The sequence below is a fragment of the Rhopalosiphum padi genome, chromosome 3 (genome assembly GCF_020882245.1).
Source record: "Rhopalosiphum padi isolate XX-2018 chromosome 3, ASM2088224v1, whole genome shotgun sequence".
Lineage (NCBI taxonomy): Eukaryota > Metazoa > Arthropoda > Insecta > Hemiptera > Aphididae > Rhopalosiphum > Rhopalosiphum padi.
Genome location: NC_083599.1, coordinates 71,496,705 through 71,520,879, shown reverse-complemented (window position 1 = coordinate 71,520,879; position 24,175 = coordinate 71,496,705). Strand labels below are relative to the sequence as shown.

The 24,175-nt window shown below is 33.4% G+C and overlaps 4 protein-coding genes across 4 annotated transcripts; 2 read left to right on the top strand and 2 right to left on the bottom strand.

The window, feature by feature from the left end:
* Nucleotides 1–735: 735 nt before the first annotated feature.
* Nucleotides 736–3,776, top strand: LOC132925578 (general transcription factor II-I repeat domain-containing protein 2-like). The gene is made up of 2 exons (XM_060989967.1): nucleotides 736–2,389; nucleotides 3,628–3,776. Exons 1-2 carry the CDS (start codon nucleotides 736–738, stop codon nucleotides 3,774–3,776), a joined length of 1,803 nt encoding a protein of 600 aa, XP_060845950.1.
* A 1,884-nt stretch (nucleotides 3,777–5,660) lies between these two features.
* On the top strand, nucleotides 5,661–7,031 carry LOC132925577 (uncharacterized). The gene has a single exon (XM_060989966.1). The coding sequence runs from the start codon at nucleotides 5,661–5,663 to the stop codon at nucleotides 7,029–7,031; it is 1,371 nt and encodes a 456-aa protein (XP_060845949.1).
* A 664-nt stretch (nucleotides 7,032–7,695) lies between these two features.
* On the bottom strand, nucleotides 7,696–8,241 carry LOC132925576 (uncharacterized). Its single transcript, XM_060989964.1, has one exon. It carries the CDS (start codon nucleotides 8,239–8,241, stop codon nucleotides 7,696–7,698), a length of 546 nt encoding a protein of 181 aa, XP_060845947.1.
* Nucleotides 8,242–18,061: 9,820 nt separating this feature from the next.
* Nucleotides 18,062–18,514, bottom strand: LOC132925575 (uncharacterized). Its single transcript, XM_060989963.1, has one exon. The coding sequence runs from the start codon at nucleotides 18,512–18,514 to the stop codon at nucleotides 18,062–18,064; it is 453 nt and encodes a 150-aa protein (XP_060845946.1).
* Between the last annotated feature and the right edge of the window lie 5,661 nt (nucleotides 18,515–24,175).

Sequence of the window (24,175 nt, the reverse complement as noted above, 5' to 3'; positions counted from 1 at the left end):
TCAAGACAATTTAAATTTCCAAAATGTATTTTTCTATATAAATTATTATACCTCATCAAATATTAATTGAAAACATTTAAATTTAATTATTGAATTAATTTAATTTGCCAATTTTTTTAACCCTAAAAAAACTATTTCGAATTAATCTGTATGCTGTAGGATCCCTCTGTATATCACCATAGGCATTACCAATCACCAATTTATTTTATTTTGATTTAATTTTATTATATCATGTTCATTATATCTAGGTCAGGGGTCGGCAATAGGCGGCCCGCGGGCCATGTCCGGCCCGCGGAAGGAAAAAATATGGACCGCCAAAAATTTTCTTAATTTTCCTATATATCTTATATATAAATTAAACTAAAATTGAAATCGATTTCATGAGGCGCTGAGACAATAATAACGGTTAATCATTATCTGTGTTGTTGTTGAACGTGCCGCAGTCGCGGCTGCGGGCCGAGTCGCTTGCATTCGCGCGCGTGTGTGATTTCAGAGGCGATCTATTTTTATGATTTATTAGGAAATTACGATAGCGTTCATCGTATAAAGCTGTTTATAATAATAGTCACGATAACAGAACACCATACATTGAACCTACTTCTTGAAACACTTAATAATATTATTTAGTTCAATTTAATCGTTGCGTTGCGTTTGTCGTTCGTAGTCCGTCGCGTCCGTAGTGTTAAAACTTATTAATTTATAAATATTATTCGTGTGCTATTATACTCGATTAGTATGTTTTCCAAAAAACGTAAAGTTGACAATGAAAACAGAAAGTTCCTGGCTGAGTGGACCGAACAATATTTTTTTACACTTCCAGTAAGAGCTGGAGCCGTTCCAGTTTGTCTCATATGCAACAGTACAGTTGCTGTCGTTAAATGTGCTAATTTAAAGCGTCATTATGATACAATACATAAAGATTTTGAAAAAAAATTTCCTCTTGACAGTGCAGCGCGTAAAGATAAGCTCCAAGCGTATCTCTTGTCTTATAAAAATAGTACGACTATGTTAGTAAAAAGTATGAGTGGGCAAGAAAAGTCAATAGAAGCAGCATTGCGTGTTTGCTGGACGTTAAATAAGCACCAAAAGCCATTTACAGACTCAGAAATTGTAAAAGAGTGTATTTTGGAAGTAGCCACTGCACTTTTTGAAGATAAAAAGGACATAATTAATGCTATTCAAAATATTCCTCTATCAGCAAGAAGCAATACAAGAAGAACAGAACTATTGGCCGATGACAACAAAAATAATTTAATTCACATTTTACAGATGGCTCCTTGCTACGCTATTGCAATTGATGAGTCATGTGATATTGTTGATTCTGAGCAGATGTCAATTTTCGTGCGCTTTTTAGACGCTGAAAGTAAAGTGTTTAGAGACGAGTTGTTAGCATTATTGCCATTGAAATGCAAGACTCGTGGAGAAGATTTGTTTAAAACTTTTGACGACTTCATGACTAAATCAAATATTAGTTATGATAAAATTGTGTCTATTTCAACCGATGGCGCCCCAGCAATGATTGGTAAAGAAAAAGGATTTGTTAAGAGAATCAAGGATAAGAATGCTGAAATACTTTCATATCAATGTATAATTTATCAAACATCCCTGTGTGGCAAACTTAGTACAACGCTGAAGGAAGTAATGGACATAATGATTAAGTTGATTAATTTTTTGAGGTCCCGATCTGCTCTTCAGCACAGGCAGTTTAAAGATTTTTTATTTGAATGTGATTCAGTATATTCGGATTTAATTCAACATAACAATATCCGTTGGTTAAGTAAAGGCAAAGTGATCGAACGTTTTTGGAGTATAAAAGAAGAAGTAATCACGTTTTTGGTAAACTTGGATTCACAAGAATCAAAGCAGTATCATAAATTCTTAACAAACGAGAGCAATATGCTATCTGTGGCATTTTTAAAAGACATTCTTACATATTTAAATGTACTTAATATTGAGTTACAAGGGCATAACAAGTTAATTTGTGATCTGATATCAAGTGTATCTGCTTTCCGACGAAAACTTGAAATCTTTGAAGAAGATATAAAAAATCAAGATTTTATTCATTTTCCAACAATCCTTGAATATAAAAAGAATTCCGACATAGACTGCAGTATGTTTTTAAGTTTTTTGTCGGACCTTGGTGAAGAATTTGGTAAGAGATTCAAAGACTTTGCAGATATTGGAAAACTGTCTCAATTTTTAAAAAATCCGTTTGAAGTTTCTCCGACTGGAGAATGGATTGACGTTGCTACAAAATTATTCAGACTTCCAAAATCTTCACTTCAAATGGAAATTATTGATTTGCAAGAAGATATCTCATTGCAAATGAATAAGACTTCGTCTACTGAAGATTTTTGGATAAAACATGTCTTGGATAAATACATGAACTGTAAAACCCTTGCCATAAAATTAGCTACTATGTTTGGCTCCACTTATGTATGTGAAACTTCGTTTTCAAAAATGACGTTTTTAAAAAACCGATACCGTTCAAGATTAACAGATCACCACCTTGAAAACACTTTACGCATCAGTTGTTCTCCAAGAGTACCAGATTTTAAAAAATTAGCCCAAGAAAAAAAATGTCATTTTTCTCATTAAATTTTGTTATTATTAGTATGAATGTATTATTACTTAATAAATAATTAAATATTAAATACTGTGTCTAAAAATGTGATTTTAATACAAAAATAAATACATTAATGATAAAATTATGTTTAAGATTTTTTTGGCCCTCGAAATTTTTTTTTTAAATATCTGGCCCGCCATATAAATTAATTGCCGACCCCTGATCTAGGTACTAACAAATTAAGATGAAAATATGATGCGGACCATTAGCGCCCGAAATATTTTTTATAAAAAAAACATTAAAACCGTGCAATGTTGACAAACTGATCATATAGGTATTATAATGTTGAAAAAAATAAAGAAGAAAAAATACAAAGAGACGAGGGTGAAGTTTATGATTAATAATTAAAATGTAATATGAATTACTTTGTTTTGACAATTAGATAAGAATGATATAATCATTGACCTAACGGGGAAACTGAAGAAAAAACGGACCATGTTTTTATCTCAATGGCGACGTGGAAACGAATGCATTTTTATCATCGTTATATACTTAAAAATTTGTATACAGCAAGTGCGATTACATATAACCATCTTGTAGATAATTTTCTACTCTACAATTTGTGTTTGAAACAATTTATACAATCAGTATAAAGCGAGATAAAAACGCAAAGAATATTTTTTTTTTAGTGAAAAACTATTTTACTTTAAAAGTTTATACTTTGAAGGCCTTATAGTGTAATAATAATAACTTGTTATTGTACTACCAATAAAAATCAAGATATTCAAAAAAGTCTATTTCATAACATTTAACCTTAAAAAACATTTAACGCGCTCATGTTTCGAGGTCGACTTTCAACTAAATACGTCTATTAAATTAGACTAACCTTCAAAAGCAAGCACAAAAAAAAATAATGAAGTATTCCAATAATAAGTTGACAAAACTTGTATTAGGAACTACTATAAGAGTACCTATGCTTGATATGAATAGAGCACGTTAAACCACTTACCTTTTGACGGCCATCACGGGCATCGATAGGAAATTGTAAATCGGAAATGCAGATTTTGAAGGCACTAGTAAGGAAACAGAAATGAATTCTAAGGTTGGCACCAAGCCAAACCCAATGATTAAGTCACCCAAAAGAAGCGATAAAGGATATGCAGAGACTCCACAACCGACTAACACGTCTGAGCGTGCGCCAGGGACATGAAGCAATCAACAAGCAGACGGACAAGCCACTGCAACGTCCATGACTCCCGTACAAGATGAGACAAAATACTCTAAACACTTGGAAGATACGCAGAGGCATCTGGAAGTACTGGAAGCATCAGTACAAGATGCGACTAATACCTTAATAGACATTAAAGTTGGTACTAAGACTTTAAGCACATGCTTTAGAAACTTCTTATGCATTTCAAGAATAATCTATGTATGGTGAAATCTCTAGATGCCACTGAATAACGCGTAAGGTGTCTGCAGCAACAGCAACACGCTCAAACAATGAAGCTGTTCAACGAAATCTGTGAAGAGCAACTTCAGAAAAAACACCGCACACAGCAGAAAATAGACTCATTGACACGAAAACAGTAAGTCGAAGGCTTGGGAGGCGATATATCCCGGGCAGATATGATAAACAGTCAGGACGAACGGCTTGCCAACCAAAATGGTAATCTGGACAAAATAATCGCTGACTTGGATCAAATAACGCGAAATGAAGAAAGGCCTCAAAGACGCCGGACTAACGGACGAAGTGGGAATGTCTAAGAGAACAATGAATGGTGATCTACTCTTGCAGTTAAAAAATAAAATTAACAAAACCTTCCAGATAAGAACGATTGCAGAGGACACAACAGGAGCCGAAACATATCTTAACACGTTCACTGCAGGATTGACGCCTTGAGGCCTTCTATCGTTCCTGTGTGCGGATGACGTCTTAAGGGGTCATTTATACATTTATTTTCAACTATTTTTAATTTAGCCAGCGTTTATTTTAATCTTTTTTTTTCGCCATCGTTGTTCATCACATATTACTGTATATGTGCGTGCAACCCGTATCTCAAATTTTCTATTTTTAGGTCTAGGATAAAACTTGAACAGGGAATACTTTTATATTATTATTTCATGTTATTTTAGCATTACTTTATCAGTTATTCGTGTGTGGTCGACTGTGTAATACGTAATTATTATTATTCAATATTTGACGATTTAATTGACGTATTTTATACATATTTTTTACAATATGAGTAATAAATTGAATGAATCTGGTCCATCTCGAGACCACGAATCGGGGATATGAAAGCATTAAGCAGGATTGAACAGATGCTGAAGCTTGAACAGATGAAGCTTCTTCCCAAGCTGCGAATGATTTTGAAAGTTCTGAATGTTCCGATATTGATGTTGATTTGGTAAACGATACAGGTATTGGATTTACTTTGCGAATCGAAAAATCTTTATGCCGGCAGTACACATTCGCCGAGACTTTGCGAGAGCAGCCGAGCGCGAGAGTGAACTAGACGCGCTCGTGTCACTTCACCTCGCCTCGCCTCACCTCGACGGCGCTCGGTCGGAAGGCGGTTTTTTGTGCCTGAGTCAAAGGACACGAGGCCATCGAGTGGCGAGCACAAGAGCACCTATAGTCGGGAGAATGAAAAGTGGCCGCTGGCTAATATGATAGCAACGATTTTTTTTGCTAAAAACAGGGGTTCTCATAATGAAAATCGAGGAGCGCGATCGGTATACATCGTCAGACCGGTTCGCCGTGAACCAGCTGTACGGGCGGTTTTGGTTTTATAGACCTTATTTTCCATATTTACCCACGGTTATTGTAGTTTTATTATATGGTGAGGTCTCCTCCCTACACACCACATACCATATAATATAATATGATATAATGTATTATATATATTATTATATAAAAAAAAAAGAATGTGTATTGTATACACAACATTTGCTTCCCTGTTCTGATATTTGTCATTCGGCAACGATTATTCCACGTGTTAAGTGTTGTGTCGTGTTATATTGGCCTTCAGAAACTAAATTACATATTTTTGTTTATTAGTTATTACTGTTTTCAGTTAAATATTTTTTAAATATAATGGCTAGTAAAAGTGGTAGTGATACCCGGAGTCGAACAAAAAAAATGGTTTTTAATGTTTATAAATTTATAAAAGACCTATCTAAACAAGATATAATTCTTCCGTCGATGTTTACACAGTCTCTCAAAGTCACTGCTGAAGCTTGTGGTTTATCTGAGAGAACTGTGAAACGCATATGCAAGGAAGGCAAAGATGGTTTAACATTCGAAGATGCAGTACAAGTACAAGGCCCAACGTTCAAGTCTCCGCGGAAAACATATAGACGTTCAAAACCATTAACCGAGTTGCACGATTTTGATGCTGACATTGTACGAAGAACGGTTCATGAATTTTATGACAGGGGTGAGTACCCGACAGCTTTCACAATTTTAACAAAAGTGAGGAAAAAGTGCGCTTGGGAAGGATCTGTGTGGTCGATGCGTTCGCTATTAAAAAATTTGAAATTTTCTTTTAAAAAGTGCAACGATGGTCGGAAATTCCTTATGGAAAGAAACGACATAGTTGCACTACGTTGTACTTTTTTAAGAAAAATATGCACACTACGTGAACAAAAAGACACCCGTCCTATCGTGTATTTAGATGAAACGTGGATTAACCAAAACCACAGCAGATCACGCATATGGCAAAATGCTGAAGAGACCGCTGGACTAAAAGTTCCTACGGGCGAAGGAGGAGGGCGTCTCATTATTTTCCATGCTGGATCTGCGAAGTATGGTTTTGTTAACGATTCAAAATTAATTTTTCGAGCTAATGTTAGCAACTTTGAAAGCGACTACCATACTTCTATGAATGCTGATTTATTTAAAAATTGGTTTATTTCAATGTTGAACCACCTCGAAGAGCCGTCAGTCATCGTCATGGACAATGCGTCGTACCACTCAATGCTGATGGACAATTTTCCCAAAAGCAATAGCCGGAAAGCCGTTGTTGAAGAGTGGCTGAAAAATAAAAATGTTGATTTTTCACCACAAGAACGGCTGTCCGAATTACGTGAGCGAGTAAAAAAACTGATTCCAAAGTATAAACGGTACGAGCTGGACGAGATAGCACTTCAAATGGGTCACGAAGTCATAAGGTTACCTCCCTACCATTGTCAGTACAACCCTATTGAGTTGATTTGGGCACAGGTTAAAGCGGAGGTAGCCAAAAATAACAACACATTCAAATTGGCGCACGCGGCTATTGATGCAGTGACACAAAATGACTGGAAAAAGTATGTTGAACACGCGGAAAAAATTCAGAATGAAGACAACGAAAAGGAAATATTGAGGAATATCACATTGGAGCCAATTATCATCACATTAGAAGAGGACGACAGCGATTGGGGCGATGAAGAAAATTACGACGACATAATTGATGAAGAATGTTAGTTTAAATTGTTTAAATGATGTACATATTTTATATTATTATTTTGTAAATATTTTTAATAATTTGTATTTTATATGACTTGTACATACATTGTAATGAATTTTTATTAAATGACATAATCATTATATTTGTATGAAAATATGTAAATACATTGCATTTAATAATTCAAAATACGCGCCTTTTTTTCACATTAGTTTGGAAACCAATTACAGAAATTTGCCACCGGGGGCGTTCGCATCAGCGGCCACTTTTCATTCTCCCGACTATAGTTCATACTCGTGCGTTCTCGTATATTCGTCGCTTTTATTTATTAATTATTGTTGTGCTTTTCATCATGTGTGCAGTACCGTGCCAACCATCAGTGGCGCCCTAGGGCAATTACATTTAGCGCCCCTAATCACAGGTAGTCATCAGAGGAGGGGAGGGGGCTAAAAGAAAATTTCTAAAGCCCCCAAAAAATGAAACTATTCAAAATGTTATTATTACCGGGTCACTTTACATTGTATTATGTATATAATAATTAATAAATGAACAAGTAAAACAACTCAATTAACAAAAATTAATAAACAATGAATTTGGTTAGTAGGTAGTAAGAATAAATGTATAAAAATATGAATAACAAAATATATTTTATAATAGTAGTGAATAATGATTTTACAAATAACTTTATGCAAATGTTTTTTTTCTAGCTTTAAGTTTTGAGAATTTTTTAACAAGACTTGTCCAACTGATATTCTTGACAATTTCATTTTCAATACATAATATTGATAATGCTGATGTTTTCTCATTTGATAATGATGACCGTAAATAGTTTTTGACTCTCTTCAAAACAGAAAAGGACCTTTCTCCACTTGCATTAGAACATGGCATACAAATAAATAATTTTAAAGCGATTTCAACATTAGGAAAAGTTGTGTTTAATGATGGATTATTCATAAGATATTTTAACATTCCTTGCATGTTTTTAGTTTCAATGGGAAAATTTGTTATGTACTTTTTAAATTGAACGATTTCTTCAACAAATTCTACTTCTAAATCATTAACATAATACTCCACAAGCTTTAATGCTTTTTTACGTAGTTCACTTGCTTCAATATTTTCCATATCAGAAAAAAATCCGAATTTGTCATATAGCTTTGTATATGCTTCTTTTCTTTTATTTAGTTGAAGAATCAATGCATCTATTATAGGAATAAAAGTTTCATTCTTCATTTTATCTGAATTAGAAAATATTACTTCACCGCTAGGCTCTTCATCAAAAAATATATTTCTGCGCTTAATTCTAGTTTCCTCCCAAGAAAATTTATGTAAGCCACTTATTTCTATCGCTTCACTTAAAAATATTTCAAAATTGTTTCTTTGCTCTTGAATATAACATACTAATGAATCATATAGAGAAACTACACATGACAAATCAATATTAATTAACTGAAGACTTTTAGAAGTTTTGTCAAATCTTTCTAAAATAGGCGTCCAAACAACTAAAAGAAAGACAAAATCTAATGATTTTATTTTATTGTAAATTGATTTGGCTTCATGTTTAACTGCATTACGATTTATAATTTATTATGTTATTATCATGTCGATTATTCAATAACAATAAATTTTCCGAAAAATGGTTAAAAATAGCTTGTTAATTGCCCGTTCAGTCATCCGCCCCCTGCCGCCAACCCTATGGTCAACAAAGTTGCCAGTGTAGGCACACACACTAGTCCATAATCATTAATTACAATTTACAACACATTTCTCATAGATTCAATATTTTATTTTAATATAGGTAGCATGCATAGAGTAATATTACTCTATGGTAGCATGGCTAAATATTGAGCCATGAATGGTAGTAGGTATTTCAATTTTTGTGACCGTGACGAATTTGGAGTATGAACTAATGGGAAAGTACCAACTTTTTTGCCGCCCTATAAAATATTGCTACTTTTTCCGCCCTAGGGCACTTGCCCTAATTGCCCCCCCCCTTTGCACGGCTCTGCATGTGTGACTGGTCCAACGAATTTACGTTGAAGTTTTTGGAGTTATACCAAAATGAACCCGTTATATGGGACCCGATGCATTTGTACCACAAAGACAGGAAACAAATAAACGACGCTTGGGTTCGATTGAGCGGACAACTGGAATGTCCAGTAACCGAAATAAAGAAGAAAAAAGACTCGCTCATGGCTACATTTAGGGGCCATTTGCGTAAAAAAAAAGCATCGATCAGATCAGGAGCCGGTGTAAATGATATTTACAAACCAATATGGTTTGCTTACGAATATATGGAGTCATTCCTATCACCAGTTTACGAATGTCAGTCAACTATAAATACTCAAGATACAGTTAAGTACCTATAATAGATAATTATATATAACCCGTCGTAACGATAACGACTTTATAACGCTCTAAATAATACACAACGTATAGAAATAACAAAAAACCAATAACAATCTATTTTTATCATATTACATTTGATTGCCACAACTTAAAAACTATTTATAAAATAAATATTACAACAATTTTTATAATTACAATAGTCAATAAGTGTATTTAAATAGGTATTTTATATTACATATTATTGTAAAAGTATGCAGTAAATGCTTCTCTTATCTTGATAGTATTAGTTGTCGGTCGACGAGATATTACTTCCAAAGGTCTAATTGCGCAAGAATCCTGTATGTCCTGTCTCCATGATCCCTCTTGAATTAAAGTACCGTTATCATCATACGTATCAAATGTCCCCGGTGGAGCATACATTTGGTTGGAATTATTTTTTCTGTATTTAATGCAATTGGTTTTCTAAACATTCGAAATCTCGAAGCCAATATCCCAAACGTATTTTCAACTAACACACGTGAACTAGATAACTTTTCATTAAATAATCGTTTCTCAGATCCGAATTCATGATTTCCCGGATAAGGCTTCATTATGTGCGTACTCAACGCAAATGCACCGTCACATAAAAAAACATAAGGCAAGGGTTCGTTTAATCCAGGCAAAGGGCATGGCGTCGGCAAATTCAAATTATTTTCCGAAATTTTCTGCTATAATACACTATTTTGTAATACACCGCCATCACTAATCCTTCCTTGGCCACCGATGTCAGCGAACATAAACTGATAGTTACTGTCTACTACGGCTAAAAGGACAATACTGAAAGTTTTTTTGTAATTATAATACTCCGATCCTGTATGAGATGGGCATTGTATGACAATGTGCTTTCCATCCATTGCTCCAATGGCGTGCGGAAAGTTTTTACTGAATCCTTTTTCTACAACTAGCCATTCATCTTGTGTAGACGGCATCTGTAAAAAAAAACGTAGAGCTACTTGATGTTATTTTTCTACAAGGAAAATCTATGAATCATTTAAAAAATATAAATATATGACAATATTTAAGTATAATATATCCTAGACTGACAAATCATCTCCGTTCAGAATCGTTTTTCGTATACAATGATACCTATCATTGCATTCAAATTTAATCTACCCTAGTCCGAAGTCCACCCCACCCCCTAATGTACAGCAGAGCAATACTGACTTACCCGTTTTTTTTTTTTTTTTGTTTAGTCTTTTGTAACCGATGAACAAAGCCAACGTGAGGAAATTAGCGCTGTATACGTCGAAGAAAATCAAAGTGTGGTACCTGAGAATATAACAGAGAATACGAGTACGGTAGTTCCTGAGCAACCACACATAACACCTCACGACCAACGCCAACGATTCGACGTCGCGGTGCCCCTCCTGAGCTTCAAGAAGCAGAGAACCAAATGAAAGAAGCATTTAGCTTGTTAAGAAATGTTATTACGAAAAGAAATAGTGACAAAGAAGATGATGAATATGATCTGTTTGGTAAAATGATGACGAAAAGAATAAGAAAACTTCCAGAACATGAACGAGAGGAATTTATGCATGAGGTCGAAGGTTTGTACTTCAACAAACTACGTAACGCATACTCTGCTCATTCAAATACATCATCTACTGAAATATTTAATCCACCATTTACAACATTTTCGAACTCTTCATATCAAAGCAGACCTTCGTCTACTCTTTCACCATATTCTCATTCGATACATCCGACTTATTCACCAAATTTTGAAGACAACATTGTTAATAGAGCTTTTTCAATGATTGATGAAAATAACCAGTAAGCTACTGAACAATAAAAGTTGAACATTACTTTTTTTTGAATATTTATATTACCTTATGAGAAAATTTGTTAATTTTTTGATTTCAAATAAAGAAATATTTGAATTTATAATTATTATTATAAGCAAACAATTTGTTTTTTTACCTTAACTTGATCTTTTAAAACGTCCACTAGGGCCGTACAGACTTCAGGTACAATTTTTGATATGATTGCACTCGACACTTTGAATAAAAAATGGAGACTTTTAAAACTATCGCCAGTGACCAAATACCTTAGAGTAATTACTAGGCGTAATTTAGCAGGTATCGCCAATCTCCAATGTGTGTCCTTTTTAGAAATAATGGGTGACACTTTACTTAATAAGTATTCAAAATCGGTATGATTAAGTCGCGTTAAATTTTCGAATTCTCCAGAAGGTTTAAAGTTTAATTCCAAAAACTGATTTTCGATGGTTTGTCTGCAACAAACACATTCAAAATACTTAACATATAATTTTTAAAACTATAAAGTTGCTACTTAATAATTATTATTAAATAATAATTGATATGATAAATATTATTATTACCATGCGTGTGAAGTTGGCCCCCTCACATTTTCCAATTTTCTCCAAACCTACGCCATTTTTTTGAAAATAAGTTGAAAACATTTGAAAACTATTATTTTTACCGTGAGAAGATTTTTTGAGCTGGAGAGGCCAACTTCACACGCATATTATTACTTGCTATATTAATTATATTTAAATAACACTAGAATATACTTATTGTTAAAAAATATTTTCCAATACTTACGTTGTTCTATTTCGATGAATATTTTTCATCCACCATCTTCTTTTTTTCCAAGGCTTCTTAATTTTTTTTTTTGCAAAATATGTCAACGTAATTATAATACGCAAATGCACGATACGCTGTAGCTGCAGCAACCTCAACAGCATCCATTTTCGTTCAAAAGTAAAAACTTGAGTACTGAACACAAAAATGCGAGCGACTGTAGTCACTGTAGCCGAGCCGCCGAGGTCGAATTCCGAAGCCGAGAGGCGAGAATGTACTGCGTGCACTCGCGCTTCCTCGCCTAACCTAAATTCTTGTCAAGAGTTTCGCCGAGACTGTCTCGGCGAATGTGTACTGCCGGCATTACGAGTTTTGATTAGTGCGGCTTCATACCGTGGATCATTTTCAGGTCTCCGCGGGAGAGTTCTGAAATACGTTTTAACCTTGGCTGCAGGGGCGTAGCGTGCATGTAAGCACTGTAAGCACTGCTTACACTTTAAATCAAAGGAATAATAAAATAGATCACAACTAATATTAAGAATATAATGTAATATTATATTATTATATTATAGGTAGGTACATAATAAATGATTAAATTTTAAAATTTTATTTTTATTTATAAAATATTTAAAGTTATTGGTAGTAAATAGTGGTTATTGTTATTGTTTTGTTTGTGTCGTGTACTGTGTACTATATTTAGGGAAAATTATCGATTGACGGTCTATTTTTAATCCATTATGTTAACGGCATATCATAATACGATTTGTAGTGTAACACATTCTGAAATTGCTTACGCGGAACTGTTGTTTACGAATAGCCTATAACGTCATAGAGTCATAGAAGGGGTCACGTATTTAACTAGCGTTTGTAAGCACATTTGATATTGCTTACGCGAGAAACAAGTAACGACCAGCTCGTAATCCGACGCGTTGTAGACTGTAGCCGTTTTTTCTTGTTTACACAGTACACTGATTACATTCTTTTAATACCCACGCCACGCCACTGCTTGGCTGCAATGTGTTGCGGACGTGGTCTAAAACGGACCCAGTCGGTAGATGGCAACATATGAGAGGCGGCATTCTATGCCATTTTGGCGCACACGTGCATGGTTTACCGCGGTTGCGGTGTAAGTTTTACCAACCGGACCGATACACTTGCCGCCTAAATATTGTCGCTGTTTTGACTCCGCGTTCGGAAGGTTTTGGAGGCTAGACAGGCATGGAGGTAAATAAGTAAACACGCATTTCGTGTCGGACGCGTGTGCGTCGTAAGTCGTTTATTATTAACGAAATAATGTTGTTGACAGAAGTACACGTGTGGGTGACTAGGCTTACAATATATGCCGTTTCGTCGGGTGCTCGATGCTAAGGCGTGCGGTGATAGCGTCGGGGCGCACACGTGTTCGTAGGGCGATTCGTGAGCGGTTGCGCGTGGGCGAGAAAGCCGTCGAGTTCGGGTCGCGAGACCGAGAACGTCGGGGAAGTGTTGATCGGCGGGATGAGAGCGTGTCGAAACCAGGTTCGGTTTGAAAGGGCTCGTTCGTCGCGGGATCGCGAGATGTAACGTGACCGTGCCCGTCGTAGTACGAACCGGACATGTCGAGTCGGTGGTCATTACATCTCGGAAGTCGATCGTCGATGCGCGTGGTCGTGGTAACATACCCACGTGTATAGTAGCGTGGAACGTCGGGTTCGGGTCGGCGATTGAAAGTCCGATCGGACTGTCGCGGATGTGGCTCGGTCGAACGTCGTGAGCAAAGAGACAGAGCTTTACGTCGCGATAGGCGTCGTAGCCTTTTGCGGGACGATTTGTCGCGTACCGCGTGGAGTGGGGGCGCGATCGCTGCGTCGCGTCGATAAAAACATATATAAAATTCACAATGGTCGCAAAAAACCGCAATATTTGTAAAAATATAATTCAAATATTGAAGACGAATATAATATAAAAAGGTATAATTCACGTATCAAAAATGGTAACGTCGGTCGGGCGGATCGACCAGTAAAGTGGTGACAATCGGTGTCGCCACACCATGATATCGGAAGGTACTTTGTACGCGTTTCCCAAAAACGCATTTACAAAATACAAGTACACTATCATGGTTTGAAGAAAAAACTGATATGCCTGATTTTAATTTTATGAAAAAAAATGAATTACTGATTCCAATAGCAGGTGATGGAAATCCTATAGATTTTTTTTTCTTATTATTCGATGATTAAATAATTAATTTATTGGTCTATGAAACTAACAATTACGCTGAAGAGTTTTTCGTATTGGTGGTTATTCGAGTTCACGTATATCTACATGGAAACCCACGGATAAAGACGAAATGCTGACTTTTTAGCTCTGATTATTCATACTGGTACGATAAAGCTAAGTTGATTTAACTATTGTTGGAAATAGCACCATCTGTTTAATATAACTTGCTTTTAAAATTATATGGGTAGGGATCGTTTTATATTAAAAATGCGTTGTTTTCATTTTGTTTCAAATATTGATATAATATAAAAACTAAAAATATATTAATATATAAACCTTTAGATCGCTTGTACAAGGTAAGACCATTAATTAACTATTTTAATAATAAAATGAATACTATATACTATCTAAAAAAAGAGCTTTCACTTGACTAATCGATGGTTTTGTGGAGAGGACATCTTGTTTTTCGGCAATACATTCAAAACAAGCGTCATAACTGCTCTCGCGAAAGCGAGTGGTGATACCGGCCGTATCGACATCCCCTCATATTACTTGATAATAATTATATTTTTCTTTAACTATACCACGTTTAAAATCTATGACCGCAACCATGAAAGGGGTCAGTTCTGCCAAGACAATATTGATTATATTAGCTGATAGGTGATAAGTGCAAATTAATGATCATTTAGGTTTTTTAAAAACATCGTTTACATCAAATACTCAAATGGCATTAAAAAAAATAAATGAAAAGCTGTATCTAGTGTAAAATCTCTCGTAAAACATTTCAACAACAATGAAAAATTTTCGTTAAACCTCCAAGTGCCCGAGAAAACACGAATGAAAATTGAAAATCTCGAAATATGAAAATTCTCGGTTCCGGAAAAACCGTGAGAGATAGGACGAAAAACGTAAGAGATTAAATTGATCCCCATAACTAGCTTCATAAGTTGTATGCGTTATATTTTTCGAAAAACTGTTATTAAGGATTTTTAAAACATCGTACTTAGGTCGAAGGATTTTGAAAACTCAAAATTTGAAATAACAAGGTTTTAGAAAAATGAAAAACTGATTCTGGTGTAGAATTACTTGTAGAATATTATAATCTCGTGATAAATTTTTGTTGGACCACCAGGTGACCCAGAAAACGTGAATGAAAATGAAAATTCTCGTTTACGAACTGTTTTCCGGGAAAACCGTGAGAGATAGGACGAAAGTCGTAAGACATTAATAAACTGATCTCTACAGTAACGAACTACTGAGCTAGATGTATAATTTTTCGAAAAACAGTCAAAATGTAAAAATAGTTGAAATAGATACGTTAAATAGTTATACAGGTGTATAGCATAAAGAAACGTATGCGTATACGAAAAAACAAGCGATTTGGTTTTCAACTATTTTAGCACCCCGATTACGGGGTACATAATGATCCTACGCATTTCGACCATAGATCCTTTATAACTCGTCATAGCATTTTTGAGTCAGCACTCGAATTTTAAAATGATTGAATAAAAACTCAAATTCAAAAAATTCGGAAAATACGTAAAAACTAAGTGCCAAAAAATTATAATTTCCCAACAAAACATCTGATTCTTTCGGTTTTGGTATCGTTGGATTTTTGACAAAAATGTCTAAACGATGCGTAAACAAAACTGCTCTAATCACCCAAAGTCTTAAGTGTTCCGTGACGACAAAGTTCAAAAACCGCAAAATCCTAACTTCCGACGCCAAAAAAAGGGGTAAAAAAGGCTCCTACAGTGTCGATACAAGACGCCGATTTTGATCACCGATCTACAAAAACCCAAACCGGCGAATTTCAGAAACGTGAACCAAAACCTAAACATTTTTCAAAATATCCATGGGGGTGGGCACAAGGAGTCATAGGACCACCAAAAGACTTTCTGTAAAATGACTTAAAACAAAACTTTTCGTGAAGAAACTATGCCCCTACATCGAAACCCGGCCGAGTAACACTCGACTAAAAAACTCAAATTTCGGAATTCCAAGTCCCCAAAGTGGGGTAAAAACGACTCTTACAGTCTCGATGAAAGACACCACTTTTGATCAGCGTCCACCAAAATACCAGAATCTTGAGTTTCAGACACGTAGAATAACCACTAAGGTTTTTCAAAAATATAAATGTGGGGTCCAAGGTACCCCAACTACGGGGGATTTTTTGGAGGTGCCTAACCACTGTCTAGGGACGTAACTTTTATAGCTGTAAAGAGAATAGTTTCGTCGTATGAATTTTTCAAAATTATTATATATCATATCATTACTGCATGATGCCAGAAATTTGAACTTGACACAGTAATCGTCTTCATATTGCAAACAACCTTCAAATCGGGGCTGAAAACGAGGTATTTAGGTTTTTTGTAAATAAAACTTTAGAATCTACGTTTAATTTCGTTAATACCTTGATTAAGTGTTAAATTAAATATTTCAACTTCAAATTTTGCTAATTACACAATAAACGCCACCAATATTTATGCAGATTGCAGTATTTGCAGTTAAACTTCTATTAGGTACATAATATAATACAGATTATAGGAAGCTTCATTTACTTAATTATTAAATATGGGACTTTCTCTTAGTTCTGTAAAAGTATGGGTTTTACTATAAAAGTATTGTGTATGTCTATTTGCGAATGAGATTAATCACACATAGGTGATTAAAAGTGGTGAATTGTATAGATTTACCAATAGTGCATTTTATTATTCACAAAAGTGAATTATTCATGTGAAAAAAAATGTAGGTATTATAAAATTTATAGATATAATTTTTGCCCACTGTTGCAAAAATGCAACATACTTAAAAACTCAATTTTGAGTTTTAAGATAAAGTTTGTGATTTTTTTCATTATTTTTCCGGAATTGCTGGTATGTAAATTAGTTTAAAAAGATTTATTTACAAAAAAAAAAAATTAATTGGAATATATTTTAAATAAATGTAAGTATATGTAATATTGGTATTAAAAAGATATCAAACTAATAAAATTAATTAATGTACCAAACTATACTTTTAATAACTTTTCATGATAAACTAGTTGATTAAAGTTAAAATTGTATAATATCTTATTAAACTATTTAAATATAGTAGTTAAATTTATTCAGTTACTTATTAAAATATTTGATTTTATTAGGTACTTACTTTCAAAGAATTTATTGGCAGTTCGATTCCATGACAATTGGATAAATGTTCTTTAAGATTATATATAGTTGACTTCTAAGAGTATTTTTTCGACATAAATCACATTTAGCAACATTCTTATTTGGGCAAAAAATAGTGAAATGTTCCTAAATATTACTTGTGCGTCTATCCATATTTTTAAAATAATGATACAATTTTTTTTACACTTTTAGAATTTTAGTTGATTAAGACATCAACAGTCAATAGAAATTAGCATTCATGTGCAAGAAATCAGAATGAATTATGATAATTATGTATGATAGATACAGACTATAATACTAAAATATTTTACTGTAAGATGGGACACATCTATTTCAGGAATAAACCTGTATAATCCTGTTTACAATAATAGCCCAAAACCCCAAATAAAACCTCAACAAATTTGGTTATTAATTATTACAAAATATACGGGTTTCCCCTATAACATTAAAGTACAGTACAATTTATTAGAATAATAGTAGAAAATTGAGAAATAAAATAATATATGTAAATAAAATAATTACAATTATAATAAAACAGTAATTAAGTAAACAATTAAAACGCTTATATTAAACTTAAGAGTTTATTAACAGTGTTAAAGAAACATTAGAACAAATTATCATCAAAAGAGGGGTCCTCATAAAGGCTCATTTTGCAGATAATTTGTGTTGGCGGTAGGAATATGGAAGGTCACATGAGAACGAGATACATGCGAAGGGACTTTGAAGTTAATTTGGGAAAGCAAGCAAGGGGAATCAATATGGTTAGTAAATACATTTTAAATTTAAAGTTCTTCTTCGTTCAGCAAGAGTTGGCAGGTCAAGTACGTTAGCGATATTGGTATAATCGTGAGCTAAATGGGGAATGCCTAACACAAAACAACAAAATCTCAAAAATCTAAGTTGAACACGTTTGAGTTGATTAATATCAGAAACAGTGAACGGATCCCAGACAACCGACCCGTACTTTAAAATAGGACGAACTAAAGCACAATATAGTGATTTTAACGATTTTGACAATTTAAAGTCTTTAGATAGACGCATAATGAACCCTAAAACTTTAAATGCCCTACTAGTAATCATCGCAATATGAGGACTTGGACTAAGGGTACTAGCTAGTTTAAAACCTAGGTCGATTAGATTATCAACGCGTTCAATTGTCAAACCAGAGATATTGTAGTCAAAAAGGATAGTAGAACGGGAACGAGTAAACGTCATGACTCGGCGTTTTGAAGCATTGACTTTAAGGCCTATTTTAAATCACCAACTAACAAAACAATCAAGGCTACTTTGGAGATTCGCACAATCAGCAGCTGAGTTTATTTCCATAAAGAGCTTCATATCATCTGCGAAACACAAAAGCTTACACAAAGGCAAGGCGTTACGTACACTATAGACAAACAGTAAAAATAGAATCGGTGATAAATGTCCACCTTGGAGAACACCAGACGTAGACGAAAAGATGTTTGACTTGATGCCAAATAATTTTACCCATTGTAGCATATTCGTTAAAAAAGAACCAAACCATGAGAGCAAAGGTTTACCAAAACCAGACGTTTCGAGAATTCTCAGTAAGACTATGATTAACAGTGTCATACGCTTTGGCTAAGTCAGTATAAACTACATCAACTTGAGACCGTTTTTTAAAAGACTCAAACACAAAATTGGAAAAAACTAAGTTGCATGTAGTAGTTGATCTTCCCGGACGAAACCTATGTTGATCTTCAATAAGAATATTATTTACTGATGGTTTAATACTGTTTAAAACCAAAGATTCAAACAGTTTTGATAAGTGAGACTGAATAGAGATAGGGCTATAATTAGATATATCGGATTTGATACCTGATTTATGTACTGGCATGACAGAACTGAGTTTAAGAATTGAGGGAAAAATACCCTCATCAAGAGAACGCCTGAACAGCAAAAATAAAGGATAGGCTATAATAGAACGCAACTGAAATAGAAAAATGCCGGGGAAACCATCAGGACCTACATTTTTTGTACCAGACAATGTAAAAAGACTATGAAAAACGTCATCAACAGTGAAGTATGCATTATTAGGTAGGTCAAAAGATTGAATCTTAAGATCATTTACATCATCATTAATGACTTCACATGAGTATACAGATTTAAAGTATGAGGCGAACATGTCAGCTGCATCCTGTTCATTAGAACTAGAAGCACCAGCGTTAATGTTTTAGGAATATCAGAATTGTAGCGTTGTTTCTTTATAAATTTCCAAAATTTGGAAGGATTGGCATTAATTGATAGTTCAGTTCGATCAACAAATTCACGATACAATTTTTTCGATACGTACTTATAACGGGCCCTAAGAAGTGAAAAGTGTCTGTAATCATCAGGGTTAAAAGTGGATTTAAATTTTGCATGAGCCTTTTTCTTCATAAATAAAATTTGTTTTAACTCACTCGTGAACCAGACAGGGAAGGTAGACTGTTTAAAGTGGCGCTTTGGGGCAAAACGTAGTATAGACTGGTGAAAAGCATCGTACAAGATATTAAAAGCTGAATCGAGACTGAGAGCAGATAAAGTAGAAGGCCAATCAAAATTATAAATAAAATTATATATATTAATATAGTCAGCATTATCAAAATCGAAGAAGGAGTGAGAGCTATTGAAACCAGGAACATTGATGTTATTATAAAAATTGATTGATAGAGGAGGGTGGAAGGGATCAGGTGGCACTAACGAATCTAAAGATTCAGTGACTGAAAGAGAATCAACAATACTAATTACTAAGTCTAATAAGGATCCATGCTTATTAAGGTTGCTGTTATTTTGAAAAAAACAATTAGAGGCAAAAAACTCAGGAATACACGGAGCACGACAATAGGAGGACGAGAAGATTAATCTAGAGTCATCATTATCACATAAGACTTCGGGTAAGTTGTAATCGCCACAAAACAAATATTTATAATTAGGGTAAAGATTAAGAACATGTTCAACAGAGTTAATATGAGATTGATAGACATTGAGTGGGGATTGAGGAGGGATATACACACAACTTATTAAGAAGTTAATTTTATTGAAGAAAAAACGAACAAAAGTTTGTTCAACATTTAATTCGGAGACGGTTATAAGAGAAGAAGGGATATCCTTTCGAACGCCAATAAGGACATCTCCCCCGAGAGAACAATTGCTAGTAATAGAGGATCTATCACATCTAAAAATATTATAATTATATAAGCCAAGTTCATTATCAAAAATACCATTAGGTAACCATGTTTCAGATAAAATAATAAAAATGTGATCAAGCGCAGCGGCATTACATCTAAGATTTACTAATTTGGATCGTAGACCTCGACAATTTTGATAAAATCCACGAACTGGCTGACCACTAACTGACTTGGTAAACGATTACCTGCATGATGATGGAATCCTGTGTTTTTTTATTTGGCAACACGTACTTGAGGTGCACCATTGACGTAAGAAATCTCAAGATTTGTTCACCATTTAACTTACGATTTTCAAGCTCAGCATGACAGGACCGAAGCAGAGTACGTTGCATCTACGTTTTATCACTGACTAAACGGAAACCCGTAGGAAATTGAACACCATTTTTCACCAAATCTTTAAAGTCGGATACCAGTTTACTAGAGGACTCACTGCTACCACACAACAGTTTGACTGGACGAGATTTTCCAGCAACAACTTTACCAAGACGAATAACTTTGGAGTTATCCGGAATAACTAAACTATGAGGTTTGAGCAAATTGCGATTATAATATTTTAATGAAGTGATAATTTTAATATTAATCAATAAAAATAAATAAATACACATTTTTAAGTCTCAAAAATATTTTTATTTACTTATAATTAATAACAACATATAAGCATTATACAAATACAATTAAATAATTAGTATAAGTCAAAAACTATAACATAATATACATATACAATTTAAATATGTAATATTCAATATCAATTAGTAAGAAAGAAACCTATGTACACTAAAATAATTTGTAGGTACCTACTAAGTACGAACACGTTGATATTTAAATATAAAAAATTTAACACATAACATGCTTAGGCATTTTGATTTGAGAACCAAAACCAGCAATCGGGTACATCTTCATATATTTACCCACACATTCATAGGCGCAAATAGGGTGGGGCTTGGGCGGGCTTAGCCCCCTCTGATTCCATCTAAGCCCCCCAGATTTACTCTTATATTAAAATTTAATGTATTAAGATTCAAATGTGGTTTTCGACTACTCTCTATGGCTGTAAACAATATCGTCAATATCAATTTTTCTTTTTATATTTTAAATATAATAACTATGAAATATTGGAAATATAAATATTTATCACTATATTTTTAGTGGATACTTCAATAAATAAAAACTATTGGAAAATGCATTGTTTTTATCCTATACTTGATACTATTATTGTCAATATGGAAAAAAGATTTTCATCAGAAATTATGGAAATAGCCCAATCTGTAGACAACTTTTTAAAATTAAACTTTTATGAAAGTATACGATTCATTAATCATTATAAGGTAATTATTATTAGGATCATTTCTTTTAAACATTAAGTCTAATATGAATTTATAATGTATTTATATTGATAAATTGTGCTTAACAAGGTTATTGAAATTATTGAATGTTTGAATCTACTTTTTATTTACCATATACTTTTGAAAATTAATTTGTAAATAATAACTTTTAGGATTTATTCAGCGTTTCCAAAGAATCTTTAAGATCAGAAATTATGGTTATCAAAAATATCTTAAAAATGAATGTTGATTTGGAAGTTCTGCAAAATGACTTAAATTTATTAAATACCAAACAAATATTTCCAAGTTATTATAATGTAGCAATAACTTTGCCTATTAATTACGCTACTTGCGAAAGGTAATTTTCCACCATGAGGAGATTGAAAACATGAATGAGACCAAGAAAGATTCTATAGTTTAGGGTTAATTAATATTGACACGGTATCAGTATTAAATGACTTTGTCAAATCCAACAGGAGAATACATTTAATACTGTAGTTACCTATTACCTAGTTTATAATAAATATATACGTTCATTAAGTAATATTTTTGTTTTATGAGTGGTGGGGGGGGGTGGATTTAAGATGAAAATATCGAAGGGCTTGAGCACCCGCCAATGTAATTGCCTATTTGCGCCTATGCACACATTATTTATTTGATAAAACGTCTTTGACATCAGCTGTTTATTAGTAAAATCACTATCAATGTTTGTTATAAACAACAGAAAAACGTATTTTTCAATTCAAAATTAAAGTGGAAAATATCATCACAACTAAAAAAAAAAAATATTTTCTTACTCAGTTATGTGTTGAGATTGTTTTTAAATTGTTTGATCTCAAATTAATGGTAAGTAGAGTAGTATACATTTTTATTCATTTTTCACATGTATCATATATGATACATTATGCAATAGTTACAAATATAATTGTATCACAGATGATACACTGTGCAATGACGACTATTACAAAAGTAAAATTAAATAATTACTTTGTCGAATTGTTTTGTTGTTTGCAATAATTCCTATACATATTATTATGCTTTTTTTAATCTAAACATATTTGCCATATTTGCTATATATCTATGCTTCCTATATATATTATGCTTTATCTATATCTCTATAGCATGTGCTTATTTTACTTTTATTAGTTTAGATATTTAGCTATGATTTGAAAAGGCTTAAGTGATCAACAATTAGTTGAGTTATTAAATTGGGATTTAAGTGATGATGTAATAGGCTGTACTGATTCTGAGGATGATATGGGTAAGTTTCTATAAATAAGTATGTATACTTTCAAATTTCCAAATTATTAATTATTTTATTTTTTTTAAATATTGTTTTGAAATCAATTGAAAATAATATGCCTTTGATACAGTGGCGTAGAAAGACTCGTTAGCGCCCCTGGCAAACCTAGGAAAATCCGCCTTTTTAGCGATTAAAAAAATTGACGAAAATACGGAATGATATTTTTTAACATTTATTTTTTATATAAATTTATAAATTTTATAATTTTTTTATGTAAATTTCGAACTTTAAAAATGTTCTTTTCTTGCTTTAAGGCTAGAGAATTCATCGATGATTTCGTCATATGAAATTTGTCTAGCAAATTCATGTTCTATGGATAAAATTGCCATGCTTGTTAGTCTCTCTTGTCCAATAGTTGATCTTAAGTAATTTTTTATTAGTTTAAGCTTACTAAAACTTCTTTCACAACTAGCAGTTGTTACTGGAATAGTGAGAAATATTCTTAACGCTATTTCTATGTTAGGATAAATATCTTGTAAGTTTTGTTTATCAATAAATTTTAATAAATCAATCGGTGCAGCCATTTTGAAATTGGTCATTAATGCAGAAGCCTGGTGTTTAAAACATTCCATTTCAGAGCATAGCTCGAATCCATTGAGATCCTTGTCGTATTTGATTGCTAAATCGTTAGTCCATTTTTTAATTTCATCAAAATCCATTGACGATAGCTTTACTATGGCAATACGATTACCCGCATCGTACTATGCATTGTAATACGCACTATCGTCACTTTTAAAAATAAAATTATTGATATAATATAGACGACAAATAATATATTTATATAATAATATATTTTATAGACGGGCCACGGGCGATCCGATAACGATAAGCTCGATGTTCATTGTTCACACACACATAAGCACGCACCGTTCCATCTAGTAAAAAACGAATTTAACGATAAACAAGATAAACAAAATCATACACATTTCAAAATGTATAGCCGTATAGGTATTAGGTAATATAGAAATGTCGTTAGTAGAATAAAAATAAGTACCAATTTTAAAGCATAAATTTGCGCCCCTGGCGTAGGCACAGTTCGCCATACCCTTGTTGCTACGCC